This window comes from Phalaenopsis equestris, unplaced genomic scaffold, assembly GCF_001263595.1.
Source record: "Phalaenopsis equestris unplaced genomic scaffold, ASM126359v1 Scaffold000251, whole genome shotgun sequence".
Taxonomy (NCBI): Eukaryota; Viridiplantae; Streptophyta; class Magnoliopsida; order Asparagales; family Orchidaceae; genus Phalaenopsis; species Phalaenopsis equestris.
The window spans coordinates 60,363-80,706 of NW_018164693.1; the positions used below are offsets into that span (position 1 = coordinate 60,363).

The window sequence follows — 20,344 nt, forward strand, 5'->3', positions numbered from 1 at the left end:
GACGCGAGAAAGGGCGGCGTCTTCGGCGTAGGAGCAGGGCGCTTCGGTGCGGGAGATCGCGAGTCGAGCAAGGGACTTAGTGCCGAAGGAAGGAATCGGGCGGGAGGAGGAATAGGCGCAGTGCAGAGGGGGAGAAGGCGAGCAGGAGTCCTTGCGCGATCGAGCGGGACCAACCTAAGTATAGCTAAAAATTTTAGAGCCGTTACGCGAAGAATTGAATGATTTCCTTTCAGGCACACAGCTTAAATGGAAAAGTTTAATGGGGGGAATTAAATGATAAATTTAAATTTAAATTTTGAATTTTGAAATTTCTGAGCTGAAGTGATTAGCCCGTGCTTAATCCATATCGAGCCTGAATCGAACCCGGGTCAGACCTGGGCGTAGTTCGGGCCCGCACACCATTAATAAAAAAAAAAAAATGATTTTCGTGCAGTTCGTGCGAGTGTGGAACCACAGCAATATGAGTGTCTTTTCTAGCTAAAATCGACGTTCCGGACGCGTCGGCGCGGTCCGTTCTGTCATCCGAGGTCGTTCGGACGAGTTCGTCGACGGGCGAGTCGATTCAAGTCAAAGTCGTGTGTGAGGCAGTGAGTGTGTGAAGTATGTCGTTAGCGAGTAATCGAGTCACAAAGGGTTCACCTAAGACTATTTGATCCTATAGGAACTCAATTTCGGGCCCTCTACATGTTGGTCCTTAGCCCTTGCAACTAAAAGTTGAGTGCTTGGAACCACTCATGCGAGTTCTTCACAAAAATGAGTCAAGAAGTGGCTTGAAGTTCTACGGGAGGTGGGCTCCATTACTAGTCTGCTAAGATGGTCAACCAGGAACTCCTAAGGCTAGATTATGGGTTATGGGAGTAGGAGACTAAGACCTCACAAAAATGAGGTCAACAGGTGATTGCTAAATTGTCTCTCAAAATAAACAAAACATTTTTGTTGTCCTTAAACTAAAGCAACAAATTTTTTGTTTAAATTGTGAGTTAGTAACCTGCAAATTCTGATATTTTTCCATTTTGGATCTTATCTAAAGTTGTATTTCAGACCCTCAACTTTTAAATGCCCTGCATCGACCTGCTTTTTTTAATCAATCTTGATCCCATATTTTTTTTACAACACGGCCTCTATTGTTGCCTGTGCCTCCATCGATTTGTGGTTACCCATTTTATGAATTATTGATATACTCTCTTCGTACATTACAAATCATATGGCACATCTATTTCATTGTCATATCCACTGTTTTATGGACTTCTTGTTTTTTGAGTATTTAATTATCACAATTCACATGATAATTGATCCATATTTGTTGTCTTCTAAGACTTATACTTTCTCTGATACACATTGCAGATGCCTGCTCTATCCGTTGACTTATATTTAGCTCATTGCTCAGACTTATTTGTAATTAAACTTTCATTCTCATTTTGTCGAATATTCATGTGAACTAGGAAATGCTATTCTATTTTCACTTCAGCTGTTTTGTGTATGATCCACAGACTGGCAGGTTATTGGGACAGGTCATGGAAATGATATTCTCCCTCATGTTGTCTTTTACATTTTCAACTTGGTCATGTCTTAAAAAATCTCTCGTTACTTATCCATGACAATATCACTCATTTTACTTGTTGTCAATGTCAATAAAATACATTATTTTTCCCTAACAGGGGTTATTGTGCTATTACTTTTTTTAATGTTGTTTGTTACTATGTTTTTGTGATGGAGATCTAAAAATTTTGTTGTTGTTGGGAGCAAAGAATATGAACATTGAGATGAAACTTTTGAGTTTTTAAAATGTTTGCATTCTTGTTGTCTTTTATATGTTTTTTTGTTTAATTTTTTGACATGCCTATTAGGGTGGCTGTTTCAAGAAACAGTGGTGTTCTTTGATGTCTTGATTTCTTATTTATGTATGGTTCTATTGGAATTATTAATTCGGTCATTTTCAATTTACTGCCTCAATTCATAATCAGTTCTTTTGTTCATTCATTTGAAAATTAGTTACTTTGTATGGAGCCGCATGTATACATATGAAAAATTATGAAATTTATGCTGATCCTTGTTGTTTACATGGAGAGAGAATTGGAATTTACAATCCTTGACTAGATGGAGGAAAATTCTGAGGAATTTCTTATTGCGGGTCATTCATTGGCTATATAAATCGGAACCTTAAGGCCCATTAAATTTATTGATCCTGGAGTAATGAATTAAAATTCTATTTTTTCCTTAGTTCTTTTTTATGTGTCGGTTGGATGTGTTTTTTCATGCACTTCTCAAGTGTTGATGACTGTTTTCTAGTGCTAACTATCTTACACCAACGTGAGGTAATGCATTTCAAATTTCTTTTTGTTGCACGAAACTTGATCGGTGCTGAAATTTTCTATATGTTCTTTTGATTTTAGGTTTTAACAAGCACTGAAATTATTGTTGGGATAAAAAGAAGTGCTTGCTATTTCTACATCAGTTTGCAAAATTTAATAATTGGTAGCATGTAGATTTTTTTTTAATCGTGCATCTAAATTGTGTTAGTAACGCTAGATTATTAACTACACCACGACAACTTATTTACCAACTTGCAAAGCTTATCTTAATATCATAACAATGACAGACTACTAGGATTTCGGCAATTTCCTCTAGGAAATGCTGGGAACTAAGGATAAATTTTTTTTGTCATAATTGTGCAATCACCTACAAGTTAAAACTTGTGTTTTCTTCTAGTAACTGGATTTGTGGAATGATATTATTGAGCTGCAAGCTGGTCAAGCCAATAGAGATCAGAAGAAAATGCATTATTTTACTTAGTGGCATCACTTCTACTACTCACACTTTTTAACATGTATTTATCAGCAGGCTGCCTTTTATATTATGAACAAGATTTTACTTATAACCTTTTTTAAGGCTTATTTGGATCTTAAAAAGCATTAGATTTATCTGGAAGAAGAGCATCCAGGAAATTAGTTCATTTGGGAAGTTTAGGTCCTATAGCTTTTGGTTGGTAAGAGACCTAATTTCAATTTAATCCACCTTTTGTGAAGAAATAATTTGGAAATTCATTTGGATAAGTGTTATTCAACCGAATTTGTCATACACAGTCTGGATAGAAGTACGTTGCGCAGTTCTCATTTTACTTTTACCCACTACAGAAGTAAAGAAATGTCCGGATCAAGTTTGAGCCCTTGCTCCGCAGATTTAACCAGCTTATTTTCTTTACTTGTGGCCTTTTTTATTTTTTACGCCCGTGTGGGACATAAAGATAAGACTGCTTTTAAAATGAAAAAAAAGTGGTCTGTGTTGCGTACTCTCAACACAAAGTCAATTTGAGAAATTCCTTATCTTATACCATATTCATGCAAAATCTCATGTTATGTTTCTTTGCTTATATCTAACTCAAAGTGTGATGCTATTAAAAATTATTCTCTATTTGCTTCTTTTTTATTTAGTTAGTATTCAATGTAACAAATGATTCGTGATAATTTATTGCCACAACAGCTGAATAGTTTATAAATTTATTCTTATCTTTTTATGGAATTCAGTCATGGCAATGTACACCTACGAAGGAGTTTTCATGGAACATTTTATCACTATGCACACAATCAGGAATGCTGTTTCTGGAAGTCAGCTTGATTGCCTTTTTACTTCAAGGAAATCATGCTGGTGATTTGGAAGCTTTCACGCGCACATTTGTTGTGTCCGGAGTTATAGTTGCAGTAGATGCACTGCTGAAGGTATTATTTATTGTGACTTCTTTACTATTTCTCTTCCATTTTATAACATGATCATTTATTATAATCCATGTCAGATGCTTCTTCTTTTATGTCCTATTATTTGTGTTATGTTTCAGAATTCTTCTATACAATTTTATTCTTGTAATTTTGACATGTTTCCATTTCCACTACTGTTTCTATTTTGTTTTGTTCATGATTTATATTGCTCTTTAGAACTCGGGCATTATAAATCTAAATCAAAACTTTTTAAATTTTTTTATGCATGAGGATAATTCCAGTTTTATATTTGTAACGATGCAACAATACTAAAGTGCTTAATTTGGACTAAATATATACTGGTATTAGATGTGCATTCGAGTGTTAAACAACCTTTTTGAAAGCTCTAGCATTGTCACACATTGGTTCACCTAGTACTAGAACATGATCATTTGTTAAACAACCCTCATCATCATCATTATACATTTGTTATTCTTCACCTTTGTGGACATTGTAATGGTCTTCGCGTCCCTCAAGTTCAAGAAGAAAGCCAATAATGAAGATTATACCTTCCAATTGCAGATGAAGGGAATGATAAAGCACAATCTGGAGATTTCAAAAAAAGTTCTCATGGGCATAAGTTAGTTTTGTTAGTCACCTTTTCCACGGGGTATAAAACTTTAGATTAAGTTTAACAATGTAGGTTATCTTATAGATTGGTCATTGCGATGTCTTGAGACACTAGAAGATTACCCATTCTTGCACTTGTGGTTTCAGTAGGGATTGATGATTTGCCCTATCTAGATCCCATGATTTTGTTGATGATGGAGGTCATGAACCCTAATTTGTTTTGTCAGCGGAAGTAGTAGATTAACATAACTTGAAAATGTTTTTCGGAAGACATGGACTGAGGAAATTTAATAATTGGAAGTTTGCTGAGTTGCTAATTTTAAACCGTCATAGATTAACAAAGGGATTTGGCTTATTAGATGCATCAAACAAAATAGAATGCTTGGATGCGTGACATTGACGAATACATGTAATTTGGTTGTAACAGCATTATAGGGCATTTTCATTCTTAGGTTAACGACCAATCAAGGCACGCATGCCTTATTTGTATTCTTATGGAATTTTGAGTTGGGTTTATTTGATAACACTGATCTAATGTTGACTTATTTGTGAGTTTGGGTCGAGCTGAATTCACCGCCTTTCATTAGCTTTGTTTGTAGGGCGGATCTTGCTTTGAGCACAATAATTAATATGTTTGTGTAGTTTTTTAGATTTTAATAATTTATATATATATTTTTTTCAATTTTGATATATTTTTAGAGATATTGCTTCCATATGCTTAAAGGGCATTCGTTAGAGACTTTTATGGATGACATTTTAAATATATGCATTTTTTTGGGGCGTTTTTTAAACTTTTGCGGTTGAGGATTGACTGGAGATTGTTCATTGGAGTTATTAGGGGCATTATGGATTTAATGACAACTTTCTAGGATTTAAGTTTTGATTTTGTTGCTTGCAGGTGGGATTAGAGTGGGCTATACCGGGGTAATCAAGCCTTGCTCAAGTGGATGCAACATTTGGGTTAATTTACTTTTTGTTTTGATAAAACAACTTTTTGGGAATATATATGGTTTGATTTGGTATGGTCCAACATTTAAAGGTAACTTTGCTTGATTCATGGTGACTAAATTAGGTTGGTTTGGGTATTTGGCATGTTGGCTGAGAGGCTTGATTTTACAAGCGGACTTAATGAGGTAGATCCAAAATAGTCTCAACGGGAATGAGATTTAATGCATTAGGCATTTTAGGGCGCATCTTTGGTGTAGGACTATGCTTTATTCTGGATGGAATGAATTTATTGCATTTTTTGTGGATGCACATAATGATATATTTTAGGGAAAATCTATAATGCTAACCTTGTTACATGGGAGAAGAGGGAATCTGTTTAATGTATTGATTTATCTTTATCTTGCTAGGGTTGTTTATTCTCATCATGTAGGGTTGGTAAAAATTTAGGAGAATTTTATTTATGGGTTTTCATTTTATCTTCATTTCATAGGGGTGTTAGTTTAAACTTGTCTGGAGGAGATAGTTTAACCTCAGATCAGAGGATTGATGAAGGGGCGATAGACTTATATGTTTTTCATGTCATTTGGTGATTTTGTAAAATTCATAGTAAAATGAAGATTTCTTATTTTCATATTTTTTGTGAAAAGTAGGAGCAGTGTATTTTTGGTAATTTTGAGAAGGATCATATTTTTTTACGAGGGAGCTTTGACTTTAGTAAATGTATGGGTCAATGAAATAACTATAGTTATAAATTTTTATGATCTCTTATTAAAATTTGGATTGCTGAATTTTTAGGAAGTTTTAAAATAATTTCAAGAGATAAAATTGTTGTGATTAAATCAAATGGAATATTGATTAAAATTTCTTGGTGGATAGAGTTTGATGAGACAAACATTCTGTAAAACTTTTTATAATTTACAAAATTTTCTAGAACTTATTGGTATTTTTTGAAAATTCACTGATCATTTGGTACTTTAAAATATGAGATTTTGAGCTGAAATTTTTTTGGTATGCAAAGTTAATTGAGAGTAGTGATTCACCAATATTATAATTTTTCTTTGGAGATTTTAAAATTTTTTGTTAAATATGGGATGTTGCAGCACATACTACTTATATTGATTGAGGTCAGCACGAAATTTTTAGTTTTTTAGTTTGCTTTTGGATAATGGTGCTCTTAGGTGATTGAAGGATAACTGATTATGATGGCTAATAGATTTTACCATTTGGAGAAAATAACTAACATTGAATTCTTTCCAAACGAGGTTTAGTGATTTTATTTAAGTATTATGCATTTCAGTTTATGAATTTGGTTTATGATATGCTAAAATTTTAGATTTTGGAACCTTGTCGTGTTAGAACCAATTTTAGATTTTGGAATTTTGTCGATTTAAAACCAATGATTTGATTTGGTTTAGATTAACCTGAGTTTGTATAAACTTGAATTTGAGTTGATTGACAGGAAAAGATCAGTGGAATGTTTGATTGATTATAATGCCAACATTTGAAGTTCTCCATAACAATGTTTTTAGAGCTTCATTCATCACAGGAATGAATTATAGGCACTCTGGTTTAAGTTTATTTGTTCCATCATCCATGTGGGGTGTTTCATGCCACTAGCTTGCATTTCTCTTATTCAGGTGCCATTAGAGAGTTTCATATATAAAAAATGGTATGACTGGCAATGTGTATTACTTTTGATATTTTCAAGAGATTCACACCCAACATTTAAATGTACATGCTTTGGAGCGATTATTACATTTCTCCCTAATGAGAATTGGTCATGTTTTGATTGTAGAGATCTAGAGTTATACCATACTCCATTATGGGTTTACTTTACTCCATTATGGGTTAGAACTGCCTTAGCTGTTGGAGAATGGCAAACTTGTGGTCGAAACCTCACATCACTTAGCTTATGGATTGCATCCCCATGTAGGTAACAACATTGATAGTTATGGTAGGTCATAGGCTCTTTAGTATTTAGATCCAACATGAAAAACTTCATAGAAACATAGAAAGGTAAATGCAAGAGAGATAGAGTATATGAGTGAGGGAGAAAAAAGTTTAGAACACACCATTCACCTTCTACTTGTGTGAGTTTGCTCTTAGAGCTCGTTTGGGCAGCCTTTTCGGCGCAACATGTTTTGAAAACGCCCGCAATAATGTTTAGATATTGCGTTCAGTATGTGTTTTGGAAAAGCTGACTGTGATACATAATAAATGCGGGTTGCGGGTTTGACCCTGCGGCCCGCGTTTCGTCTTTCATTTGTCTTCGGCTTTTACTGCCTTACCTCGGGCTCTCCTCGCGTCTCTCTCTCCCCTCTCTCGCGAGCTTTTCTCTTTTGTCCTGCTCTCCCCTCTCATGATTATGCCCTAAAGGTAACATAGGCTCTCCTCTTCTCAGATTCAAGGCTCTGGTGACAAGGATTTGCCTTTCTTCTCCTCTCTCTATCTCCTTCGTTCTTCGGCTTCGTTTGGTTTATTTGTTCTTCATTGGCCCACGGTATTTTCTAACATTATATATTCTGGCATTTTGATTTTGTGATCATTTTAGCTTCTTTGAGGTTCATTCAGTTGATGATTTTTGGGTGGTTGTGCACCGATGTTGGATTTTGCACGTTCTGTTATTTGGATTTTGTAATTTTCTTTAGTGTTCGTATTGTGACGGGTTGTTCTGTGATATTGACCTCTCTGTATTCTATTTGATTTGATTGTTTCCCTTCTATGTTATATTCAATTTGATTTTGCATTTTTCTGTGATATTGGGCTCTCCGTGCTCTATTCGGTTTGCGGAATGTTTTGGGTGGTGGTGGTGGTTACTGTGATGCTTCTTGAAATATTTCAGGTGGTGGTGGTGGTTATTGTGATGTTGCATGAAATTTTTCGGGTTGTGGTGGCGGTGGTTATTGTGATGTTGCATGAAATTTTTCAAGTTGTGGTGGTGGTCACCGTGCCAAAATTCTTCGGATGGTGATGGTGGTTATTGTGATGCTGCCCGAAATTCTTTGGTGGTGCTGGTGGTGGTGGTGGTTACTGTGATGTCCAAAATTCTGATGTTGCACGAAATTTTAGTAATGTTGTTCAGTGTTGTTGGCCGAATATGGTTGTCCTGTGATGTTGGTGGTTAATGTGGTGGTGTGTTAGTGATGAAAATGTTGGTTTGGTATGGTGATGATAGATGTTATTATGTATTGAAGCTGATTTTTCCCAAACACAACCTCACCGCATCAACCAAACAGCCTCAGATATGGTGATTGAAGTGTTGTCTTGATGTCTGGTGTGTGGAGGTGGTGGTGGTGGTGTTGTGGATGTGTTGATGTCTGTGTGTGGAGGTGGTGGTGTTGTGGATGTGTTAATGTCTTGATGGTTTTGTCTCTTCCGAGGCATTTGAGTACTATCTTGGATAGTCTTTGTTGCAGGCTGAAAATGTTGTTCCCGAGACCTATACTAAAGACGAGGAAGGTGCAAGAGAGATGACAGAGTTGAGGGAACGAATTATGAATGCGATAGTAGGAGGATGATTTGAGTATTCATTATATTATTAATTGTAATTGTTGTTGAAGAGATTCACAATTTATTGTATTTGTATTTTATAAATTTATTGTATTTGTATTAAGAGATTCACAATTTATTGTATTTGTATTTTATATAGTACATGTTTATTTCCGTTTCTTTATTTGATATTTGATTGTTGGAATTTTTTACACTGTTTGTAAGTGTTTTTTTTTTCCTTTTGCATTTCTTTTGTTTTTTCTTTTGAGATGTCTATGATAAGATGTTTGATCTTATGAGTTCTTTTGGATGGTCTGTTTGTTGTTGTTGGTTGGTGTCAAATGTGAAATCCTAATGAAGGTAACCAAGTTCCTCTCTTCTTTTCGGTGCTACGGTTTTTTAGGTTCTCTTGGATGACCTTTTTTGGTGATATGTATATGTTACACACACGAGTTTGATATTACGTGGGGTTAAAGACAACCAAAATCTCATTTTTTATAAGGTTTGTTGTCTTCTTGTAGTGACAAATTCGTTGGTTGATATACCGAGTTCTCTGAGACTTCACTTCTGCACAAAACAGTGATTAATTACTTATTTTATCAATTTCTACTCGTGCTATGTTTAATGAGATGTCTTTTAAAGTATTTATGAAAGATGAGCTTGAGGATTTCTGGTCTCTCCCGAGGACTGCCGTGCCACTGTAGACTTCAGAGTTCTCTGCTAACTTCATGTCAGTCACATAGTTACGGGAGACAGTTCTACAGATTTTCACGGAGAATCACAAAGAACTGTGAGTTTTGTCGGTAGACAGATAGGCTGAAAGGTTCACCACCGAGAGTGATCTGGCATGGAGAATATCTCTAGAGTACGTCTTAGCTCGTGACATACGTCGTCTGTATTTTAAGAATAATATTATTATATTATTAAATATTATTTTAATATTATTTTTCTTAATTTTTAGTAACCATGATATTCATTGTTCAGTGAGGTGTAGATCTTATTTTTTTTACTCTTTTGCACTAAAATTTGTCCCTAAAAAATAAAATGTATTGGTGTCACAGTTTTGTTGCGAACAACAATACTATATAGGGGCAAAATAGTGATTTGTCCAGAAATAAAAATAATACAGCTGTTTTCAAACTGCAAAAAACAAACATACAACCATTTTTTTTTGTTGCACAACAACTTATTGTTAAGCTGCAGCTGCCCCAAACAGACTTAATTCATGGGTTTGACAATGTTTTTCCAGGGTTTTTTAGACAGGAGATGGAAAGTACTTGTTGGAGAGGATGGAGGAGAGCTAATATATTTATAAAGGAGCGGGGAAGACTCCTTTGCCTTGGAGTTGTGGGATTAATTGTATTTTCACATTTTACATGGTCAAGTTGGCCTGGTGACCCCCCAAATGAGTGAAAATTCAGTACAGGTCAAGCTAGAGTCTGGATAAAATTGGTTAAAGAATGTTCTATCTATAAATTTGTGCGAGCTCTTAAATTTATTTGTCACTTAGACTTAGTTGCAAATTTTCACGTGCTTTGTTACTTTACACAGATTCATTTTGTGAAGGCTTGTTAATTTATCTTTTAAACCTATTTTATGGCTTTCTTATTTTTTGATTATTTCCTGACCTGTTTTTTGCATGCTTTCATGAATTTTGGTCATTGTTAGCTTGATTGGGATACATGTCCAAGCAAAACTTTGGGTTGATCAGTGTTTTCCTGGGTAGACTTTGATAGACTATTTTTTTGTCAGGTAGGCTTATTGGTCCTTGTTGATCCCATTTAATGGCCCCACTATCCTCTTGGTTGAAATAGCTCCTCACATTTTTTTTATACCTTCCCTAACATTTGTTTCTCTTAAAATTAACGTGGAACCCCTTTTGGTACAACTTTTGGAGTTAGTCTTGACCAAGCCTTTTTAATTGGTAACTTTTTTAGATATTGACAACCTAACAGGATTTGAGATAGATTTTCTCACATAAATTAGGGCCAATAAATATTTTATTGCATGGATATCAAACAACTCGACAGGAATACATAAAATAATCACCCACAATTTGAGAAGTAGGCGATCTCTCCCAAACCCTACAATTCGAGAGGCAGGAAATCTCTCCCAAATGTTAAACCTCAGACTCACAATAATTATCTCATGCATACCTAATCCTAAACTTATTAGGGTCTATTTATAAGAAATAGTAATAAATTATAAAAGTCTCAATTACCCTTAGGGTAATAAAAAACTAAATTGCCCCTTAGGCACCAGTGTAATAATATTCCCCTAAAAAAAACACATTATATTCAAGGTGGAAAAAAATGATGGCGTTCCTCCCCCACAATTTTCTCTATTTTTTCATCCCCCGCCACCTCGTCACAGACTTTGAGAACATGTAATGTTCGATTTTTGCAACAGTCTCCTTGGTAATTTCTCATCACATCGAAAACTTGACCTCTTGGCTCTTTTCTCCTAAATTTATGTCTTTGTAAGGTGCTTGAGTGTCGACCTCTAGTTGTTGCCCATTTTTTGTCTTGTGAGCCTCCCTATGTATGACACGGGGCTTTAGAGGCGGGGCGCGGGGATATGGAGGCCGGCTGAACCAACTTGCTAGATGGCCAGCTAAACCAGCCAGGATAGATTTTGTTCCATCCCCTGCTGGACCGTCCGACCTTTACGGAACGGGAGATATCACACCTCCTCTCCTTGCTTTTGTTTACCGCCCTTCTCCCCTTTTCTAGTTGCCGCTCAAAGGGGGTTCCTCTTTCTATTTTATCTACTAGCTATTATATATTTGCTGTTTTGCTTGCTTAGGTTAGTTTTTGTTGAATCTGAAATTCAGAGTTTTGCCTCCGGATGCTTTTGCTTATTAGGGTTGTATTTGATAACAGGTTGTGATTCGACTGTATCCTGCTCTAAGGTAGTGACTACATCGACCTAATCTCTCACGCAATCCCCCTCCCCTGCTTGTTACCCATCCACTAGTGTTGCCTTATTGTTTCCAGTCGTCGACTACCTTTCCCCGCACTTGCCACTGTCGCAAGCCCCTCCTGCAACACCGACCAACCCTTCTCCTCCTCCTTGCTTGGTCGGTTAATCCCTCCAGCCTCTTTACCAAGCCGCCAACCCACTTCCCAGCATCCAGACATTTGTAGCCCTCCCTTACAGACCTGTTGCTGCCTCTCCCTCACCTGCCTTCCAGGGCTGCCATACCCCCCTTTCTAGCCACGATAGACACCAATCATCCTTTGCCCTGCAGTTCAGCCACCACCTAGTCCTGTTATCCTTGCCTCTGGTTTTGTTTGTGTTTGTTTGTCATTTATTTCATGTTTTAAAGGGTTTTCAATGTAACCATAGAATTTTAGTAATAATATTTTCATTTTCTATTGTGGTTTGGGTTAACTCCGGTATGACTGGACTTTCGCTATTTGAGCTTTTGGTATCATCATGGCTGTAGCAATTCGGTTTGAAGCTTCACTCATGTTGCTCTTATTAGCTCGTTCCATTGCATTATGATCTTTAACCAATTGCACTAATTCCATAATTTTTCTCATTCCTCATGGTCTCAAGAAATGAAGTGATACTTGAATCTCTGGCTTCAACCCCTTAATGAAGTTGCTTTCCAACACTTATTCTCATATCCCTCTTAAACGACCAGATAACATCTCAAATTTCTCCATATACTATATGATGGATACTTATTGGGCCAATGCAAAAAACCGTTTGTGTAAATCCCCTTCTCGCGAAGTGCTTCAACATCAGAGCTTGAATTCTTCTTATGTTCGGATTGGCTGACTTTGTTCTCTCCATTGATACGTGTTAGAGCCTTTTATTTCAAACACAGGGTTGTGGCCATCAATTTTTCTTTATTCGCCAGCCCATTAACAACAAACTTTCTCTCCACACAATAAACCTAACCATAAGTTTCCTCTACTTCAATGATTGAAATCTTCAATTTCCTTATGCGTGAGTCCTTACTTCGATTCTTTGACCGAAGTTCATTTCACCCATTAAGGGCGGGTTGGGTTCCCTTCCTCAACATATATTGATTTCTTTTCTTTCACTAGTCTGGCGTGCCCCATAATTAGATTGTCCATTCCCATAAGCTCCATAATTTTCTTCTGTCAGGAAAGTTGTTGCAACAAAAGACATTGGTGCAATTGGATGCGGCCCTCTGTCATGGTCCGACCCATCATGTTTCCTTGTTATGGGCCAAAATTCTTCAAATTGATCTTCTCTTGCCCCAAATAGACCGCCGTCCCGTTATGACTGCTGCCTTTCATTTAATCCATCTTGATGTCAGTCCATTCTTTTCAAGTGCTAACATTCGAATCCGCTTCCTATTTCTTCACTCGATCTTGCGGCTTCAGATCCACTGAGACGATGATGTTGCCCTGATTTTGCACAAGTTCTTCTGATAACTGCCGCTCATTTCCGTTCCAGACACCATCGCTCGATCCTGCTGCAAGCAACGAAGGGTTTATGTGGGACTCAACAATCTTCTTTATTATTTATTATAGGGCTCAAACTCCCCTCCATGGATGAAAAATGCTCATATATTCCATGGCAAAATTTTTCTCTTTTTGCAGTTTATCAACAACCTACAGAGTATTTGTTATTGCTCTTATGGATCATTAGATCCCAACTACTATTGAGGCTACACTAGCGGATCTGACCTGGAAAGCTGCAATAAGGGAGGTGATGAATGCCCTTCAGCGAAAACATGCATGAGACGTTGTAGATGTTCTTCGGGGTAAGAAATAAGTAGGATGCCGATGAATTTTTAGCATCAAATTCAACTTGAATGGCTTTTTTGAACGCAACAAGACATGATTGGTCGTCAAAGGATGCTCACAAAACTACAAGGTTGACTATGAGGAGACATTTGCTTCCGTAGCCAATTTAAACACATTTTCGATCTTGTTATCTCTTGCGGTGAATCTGGATTGACCCTTATTTTAGCTCGATGTCCAGAATATGTTCCTAAACGGAGATTTAATAAAGTAGGTGTACATGTCTCTTCCCCCTGACTTTGACTCTATGGCCTCTCCAGGGTAAGTGGTCAGCTGCGAAAGTCCCCTTATGGTAATCCCCACATGCTTGTTTTGGCAAGTTAACAAAGGTAGTAGTGGGTAATGGTTCTCAAGCGCAATTGGATCACTCGCTTCTTCTGGCATTCATTCAATGGCCAAATTGCTATTTTTATCGTCTATGTTGACGATATTGTGTTCACATGAAATAATCTACCAACATTGTAGTCTTTGAAGGACATTATAGCTATGTCATTTGAAATGAAGAACTTGAGATCCCTCCGATACTTTTTAGGCATGAAAGTTGCTCGGTCATCTCTGAACATTTGTCTATCTCAGCGCAAATATGTGATTGACATGTTAACAAAGAGCAATTTGCTTTTGTGCAAATTTTTTGTGCAAATTGATGGTTGTTTCAATGGATTCTAATGAAAAATTATCCAATGTTCCCAATACAGTTCCTGTTAACAAGACTTGCTACCAACTCCTTGAGAAGAAACTCATCTACTTCGCCCATACACGCCTCGACATATGTCATGGGGTTGTTATAGTAGGTCAATTAATGCATGTCCCCTATGAGCACTATCTTCATGTTGTCCACCGGATTCTCCACAATTTAAAAGATACACCGGGCTCAGGTTTGTTTTTCTCGCTCCACACATCTCGTTCTATTATTGTTTATACATATGTTGATTAGGTCGGATCAGTTCATGACCAACGATCTATCTTCAGGTACTGCTTATTTGTGTTGGAAAATCTTGTCACATGGAAAAATAAAAAATAGTATGTGGTTGCCCAGAGTAGTGTTGAAGTTGAATTTCGAACCATGTCCTTGGGGATATGTGAAGCTCTCTAGTTACGCATCATGTTTCATGAACTCCGTATGCCGACCTCTGTCCCCCTACAATTATTCTGTGATAATAAAGCTGTCATTAACATTGCCCACAACCCGGTCCAACATGAGTGTACTAAATATGTTTAGATTGACAAACACTTCAAGGAAAAACTCGAGTTCGGGAAAATTTATATTCTTTTGTGCCCTCCAGTGGCCAGCTAGCAAATATCCTCACAAAGAATATTCCTCGACCACTATTAGACAAATTCAAATCCAAGTTGAATATGATTGACATCTATGTTTCAACTTATAAGGGAGTATTAGAATGTTAAAATAATAACGGTTATCCCTAGCCGTTATTGATATGCAAGTTTTCTTTTATTTGTTTTTTATTTTATTTTCTATTCCCCTTTATTCTTTTTTTATTTTTTTTTCTATTCCCCTTTATTCTTTTTTTATTTCTTTTCTTACGAGTGCTCCTTGTAATTGGGTTTATATACCCCTATTTCTATCAACAAGATATATTGTTGTACTGCAATATTTAAACAATTTCTTCTCTAATAAGAACTACTTCTCTTCTATCTCCTTGTTTTGTGTGTTTGGGTGTGGGATTGGGAGTTTATTGCTTTTCTTTATTTATTTTGTCTACTTATTGATTTTTTTAATGGACTCTTTCAGTTTTAATTACATTTTTTTAATTATAAAATAGAGGTTTGGAGTTCACATAATGTCTATGCACCAATCTTTGCAATCCAAAACATTGCTAACTGAAAGGGCCAAAAGAGAGTTGAAATTCCTTGGTTATTTTCTCGGAGAATGCAAATCTGCTGAGGTCCTTGAAGCTTGATCTTTATCGGCACATGAAAAGATGGAGATTCAAATAATGTTCATCATCACTATATTCCTAGTACTTGCGTTAAGATTTTTAAATTTATGAGGAGATTCTGAAGCTTAAAGTACTGTTTCGCTGGTTTCTTTTCTTTTTCGTTTTACTGATAAAAAAAATTATTTTGTGTGAACTTTGAGAGATTTTCTTTAACTGCACTTCAGGCTATCTATTTATTTGGCTTTGGAGTGCCCTTGTTCATCGATGGTGTCAGTCAATTAAATAGAGTGAAATGGGGCTTGTGGATTGTTCATAAACTATTGCTCACTGCAATTTATGGCTTGATTTTGTTCGTGTACCATTCTAAATGGAGGGAGAGACTACCTGGTAACTTCGCAAACAAATTCTAACATTTTGAGAATAATGTCAAAATAGTTCCCTGATTCTTTCAGGAATCCCTTTTAATTCGGTGGTCTATAAAACTGTCAATTTAGTCCCTAGAATTTTAATTACCCAGGAGACTATTTCATCTCATATTAAGAGAGTTTTGGGATTGATTTGACAATTTTATACACTTTAGGGTAAAAATGACCCGTGTAAATAGTTATCAGGGGACTATTTCGGCCCTTTACTTTCCAACTTCTTTATGTTTTGCTTCCTTGATCGACACATTTTATGAACTTTGTTATCTTTTGCACAGCTCGACCAACATTCTACAACTACATCTGCGTCATGTTCTTGATAAACACAGTATCACTCTTCTCCTGCCTGCTTATGGAAAATGGATTTGGGTTTGGGTTCTGGTACTGCCATATGAATGCATTTTCCAAATAAGTCTTGCTATAAATGCATATGTGATTTCAAAACCTTAACCTTTGTTCTCAACAGGTTGCATGGTCTTATAACCATATGCTACCATTCATTTTATCTTCCTCTCCTCTACATGACATTCCTTGCAGATTTTTTCCAGGTTATTATTCTTCTCATCCATACATTTATTCCATACCCCCATAAAATAAATGCTTTCGTTTGTCATTCAAGTGATGTTAGTTATATTAATTAATCCTCATCTGCAGGAAGAAGATCTGAGGTTGGAGAATGTTTATTACTCAGAGATGAAAGATGCTGGTTTTTTTGATGCTGACTGGGAATAACCTTCTGGTAGAAAGAGTTTGCCTAAATCTAATTCTAACCTTCTTGTGTTCATCTCTTCGTGCTAAAGGCTTGCAGGCTCGCCAATCTCATAGATCTGTTCTATATTTTGTAATGAAATGTAGTAAAAAAGAAAAAAAGAAGAAGAAAGACCTTGTATTTTGCAAGCATATCAGTGCTGCGTACCTTAAATTATTTCGACTTGCTTCTGTTGATTCATAAGTTTATTTTCCACCTAAGCTTTTATTAAAGGTGTTAGGCATCCCATTCCACCATCCATGCTGGTCCACATGCCAATATGTTGTCTTTTCCTTAAATTGTGGATTCTGTGTTGTATATGTGTTTGTCATGTCTCAAAGCTGTACATGTTCTCATCTCTTAAAACTAGTAAAACTAAAGGTCTTTTTTCTCATCTTTTGTAGCTATTTCAATCTCTCTCTTTTTTTTCTTTCTTTTTCTCGGCCGTGAACCCTACAACCTACAATTTTTCACTTTATTTTTAATCAATGTGCCACACATTTGGGCATAACTTTTCAATGTCCTAATGCTTTCTTCTCCATAAGCTTGAGGTAACAAAGCATGGATAAAATTTATGTACTATTAAATTGGATGTTGTTTGATTTCAATTTAATTCTATTCCGGTTCTAATGTCATGATTTGATTTGGGTTCTTATAAATTGCATAATATAACTTTCTGGAATTGAATCTAAAACTTTAATAAGACTCAGAAAACTTTTATGTATTTTTAATAGTTTTGTTCTGAATCTGTAACTATACGTTTGCATTTTGTTCAGGGCTGAAAATGTAGACATGTATCGTTTTGTTATGTGAGCAAATTTTGTTCAGGGCCCATTGGGTTGCTTGAGGCTTATAATTAAGTTTTAAAAAGTGGCATAGCTTCTCAAATATAATATTTGCTTGGTTGAAATAAGTTGGGAAGCACAATCTAAATTGCAATTATATGCCAAAGTAAAAAATCTAATTGTCCGAAACAAAATTTAAAATTTAGCTGAAAGATTTATAAAACTATTGATGAGAATCTAAGTTAACATTAAATCTCTACCTTTTACTTCTAATTAAAAAAAAAATAACGCCAATATTAGAAATAAAGCCTGAATGTTAATAATTTAGAACAAAGAAGTGGTATTTTTTAGAAATACTTTAGAATTATGTGGTATGTATGTAAATTTTTAAAATAAAATAGTGTAAATTTAGCGTCAAATAGAGATTTGTTTATTCACCGAAATCAGAAGAAAAAGGGCAGCAAAAAAAGGATTGTCGGCTGAGCAGCACATGCACCAAATTAAATAAAGCAAAAGAAAAGGATAACTTTTTTTATTCATTAAAATTAGTATAAATTAATGCTAAGAAAAAAAAAGTTGTGACTTGTAATTTGAGCTTTATATTTATATGAATTTCTCCTTTACTTTAAATAATAATAATAGTAGTAATGCGCCCATAAAAGTTCCAAGTCAGTGTAAGCATTACTTTAATTTTCTATCTGTTCTATAAAGATCAGAGCAGGATTTTATAATATAAAATTGGAATTAGGATATTCAATCTCAATTTTTATAAGAATATTTTTTCTAACTATAATAATATATAATTTTGATTAATGCACATTTTAAGTAAATTTAATAAATCTAAAAGTGTATTTTAGTGAAATTTATCTCAGAATATCCAAGGTTAGTTTTTCTCCTAATAAAATAACTAAGAGAAATTGTCTGGGATTATAAGAGCAGATAACCGGCAAAGTTCTGTAAGAGAGGAGTTCACTACAGAGTTGAGCGGAATTCAATGTTCTTGGTTCAGCATCGCCATGACAAGTTCAGTAATAGAATCTGTAATGGTATTTGTACTGTTAGTGCTCACCATGACTGGAGGTTCAGGTCAGCTTATTTCTATTTGTTCCTTTCTTTTTTTAAGAAAAAATATATTTTTTTTTTCTTTTCAACGTCTACATACATATCTTACAAATCTTGTTTCAAGTGCCTCCCTTGCCTTAATTTCTTCACTTCATAGCCCTTAAGTTTTCATAATCTGCCAAAAAATGGTCCAGACTGCTCTGATCTAAACCCAAAAGTCTTTGTGATTTCTGTGAGTTTTGTCTTACGAACTTAAATAAGCTTTAATTTATGCTTGGTGGAAGATGGTGCATGGTGCGTATGCAGGCAAGATGTGAGCGATTCAACCTTGCAGAAAACAATAGATTATGCTTGTGGAGCTGGTGCTGACTGTAGCCCTATAAATCAGAATGGAGCTTGCTTTAATCCCAATACTGTGAAATCACACTGCTCTTTTGCTGTTAATAGCTATTATCAGAGAAAAGGGCAGGCTCAGCAGGCTTGTAACTTTGCAGGCACTGCTGCTCTCACTCAACAAGACCCAAGTTAGTTTTCTCAATTTCCTTTTACTTCTTCTTCTGAAGAAAAAATAAAGGAGCTTTTTTTAAAAAAATTAGTTTTGGTTTGCAGGTTCAATTGGCTGTACTTTCCCTGCATCGAGGTATTTTTGTAGTCTTTTTATATATTCTTTTAATATTTGGTGTTAAAATATAAATTTTGTTTTGTAGGAGGAATTTCAGAAAAAACTAGGAGATCTAAGGGGCTGTTTAGACTACAAGAAAGATTTAGTAAACCTTGGAGGCATTAAATGCTAAAAATTATTTGATTTAATAGATATTAAATCTAGCAAAATCTGAATAAATTACTTGGTAGAAATTTTCAATAATTTTAGGATTTAAACAAAGGAGAAGAAGAAATGCTTTGTGGTGAAGTGTAGAATCTTTCAATATCTACTTCTGCAGAAATTTTTAAATTCAGACTAAACTGAGATTTAAGAGGATAGTAAGATTAATTTTGACTCAATAAGTGCCTTAACAATATTTAATCTAAATTCAACAGCCCCTTAGATATCTACTTGTCTCCATTATTACAATACAAGTTTATGCTATAGAAATACTAATTTTTCTCATTTCGTTTAAACAATTCTCTAAACTGGAATCCAGTGGTGCTGGCATAAGCATTGGCAACAACAATGGAGCTGGAATGGGAGCAGGAAATGGCGTGAGCCCAGTCGCCGGTTCCGGTTCCAGTGCTGGAACAGGAACGGGAACCGGCGGCACCGGAACCGGAACCGGAACCGGTGGCACTGGAACGTTTCCAACACCCATTGGCACCATCCCAGGCTCGGTATCTCCGAGCACTATGAACTCAACAAGTTCAGGAGTTGGAGGAGTAATGGGAGGTGAAGGCCCTTCTGGAAATGTCATCTCTACTGATAGCAGCAATGGTAGCTTCATTTCGGTAGCAGAATTGAGTGCTTTAGTTGTTTTAATCTTCTCAGTAGTAGTTATGTTAACAGTTTAATTTCCTTGCTTTGATAATTGGCTTAGACTATTGCTCCAATGTTGTGACACTACTGGTGTAAATTAAAGAGGGAGGATTATATATATATATATATGGGGGAAATTTAGCTTGATCTGCATAGCGATGTTGCTGCTATTAGTTTGCTTTCTCTATAAAAATAATGTGATATTAGTTTATTTAATTAATGACACTTATAAAGACTGAATAACACTGAGATGGTGAGGTAGATATGGTCATAAATTTAAAAATAGGATTTTGCAAATACTTATATTCTTTGAGGGTTAAATTCTAAGTATTTTATTGGTAAGATCTATATATGTGTTTGTGTGAAATTCAGTTTAAGCCCTAATTTGTTGTCCGGTTATTTATTTCAAGATATAAGA

General features: G+C 35.6%; 2 protein-coding genes across 2 annotated transcripts in view; both read left to right on the forward strand.

The window, feature by feature from the left end:
* The window catches only part of LOC110024204 (transmembrane protein adipocyte-associated 1), a 26,775-nt gene extending 9,722 nt beyond the window's left edge, over positions 1-17,053 (forward strand). Inside the window, exons 2-6 of the mRNA XM_020724028.1 lie at positions 3,525-3,716; positions 15,666-15,828; positions 16,142-16,244; positions 16,330-16,411; positions 16,518-17,053. Of these exons, the coding sequence (XP_020579687.1) occupies positions 3,525-3,716; positions 15,666-15,828; positions 16,142-16,244; positions 16,330-16,411; positions 16,518-16,595 (618 nt within the window). The 3' untranslated portion in view covers positions 16,596-17,053. The remainder of the gene's footprint in view (positions 1-3,524; positions 3,717-15,665; positions 15,829-16,141; positions 16,245-16,329; positions 16,412-16,517) is intronic.
* Positions 17,054-18,413: 1,360 nt separating this feature from the next.
* Positions 18,414-20,095, forward strand: LOC110024205 (PLASMODESMATA CALLOSE-BINDING PROTEIN 3-like). The gene is made up of 4 exons (XM_020724029.1): positions 18,414-18,482; positions 18,743-18,982; positions 19,068-19,098; positions 19,601-20,095. Exons 1-4 carry the CDS (start codon positions 18,440-18,442, stop codon positions 19,959-19,961), a joined length of 675 nt encoding a protein of 224 aa, XP_020579688.1. The 5' UTR covers positions 18,414-18,439; the 3' UTR covers positions 19,962-20,095.
* Positions 20,096-20,344: the final 249 nt, after the last annotated feature.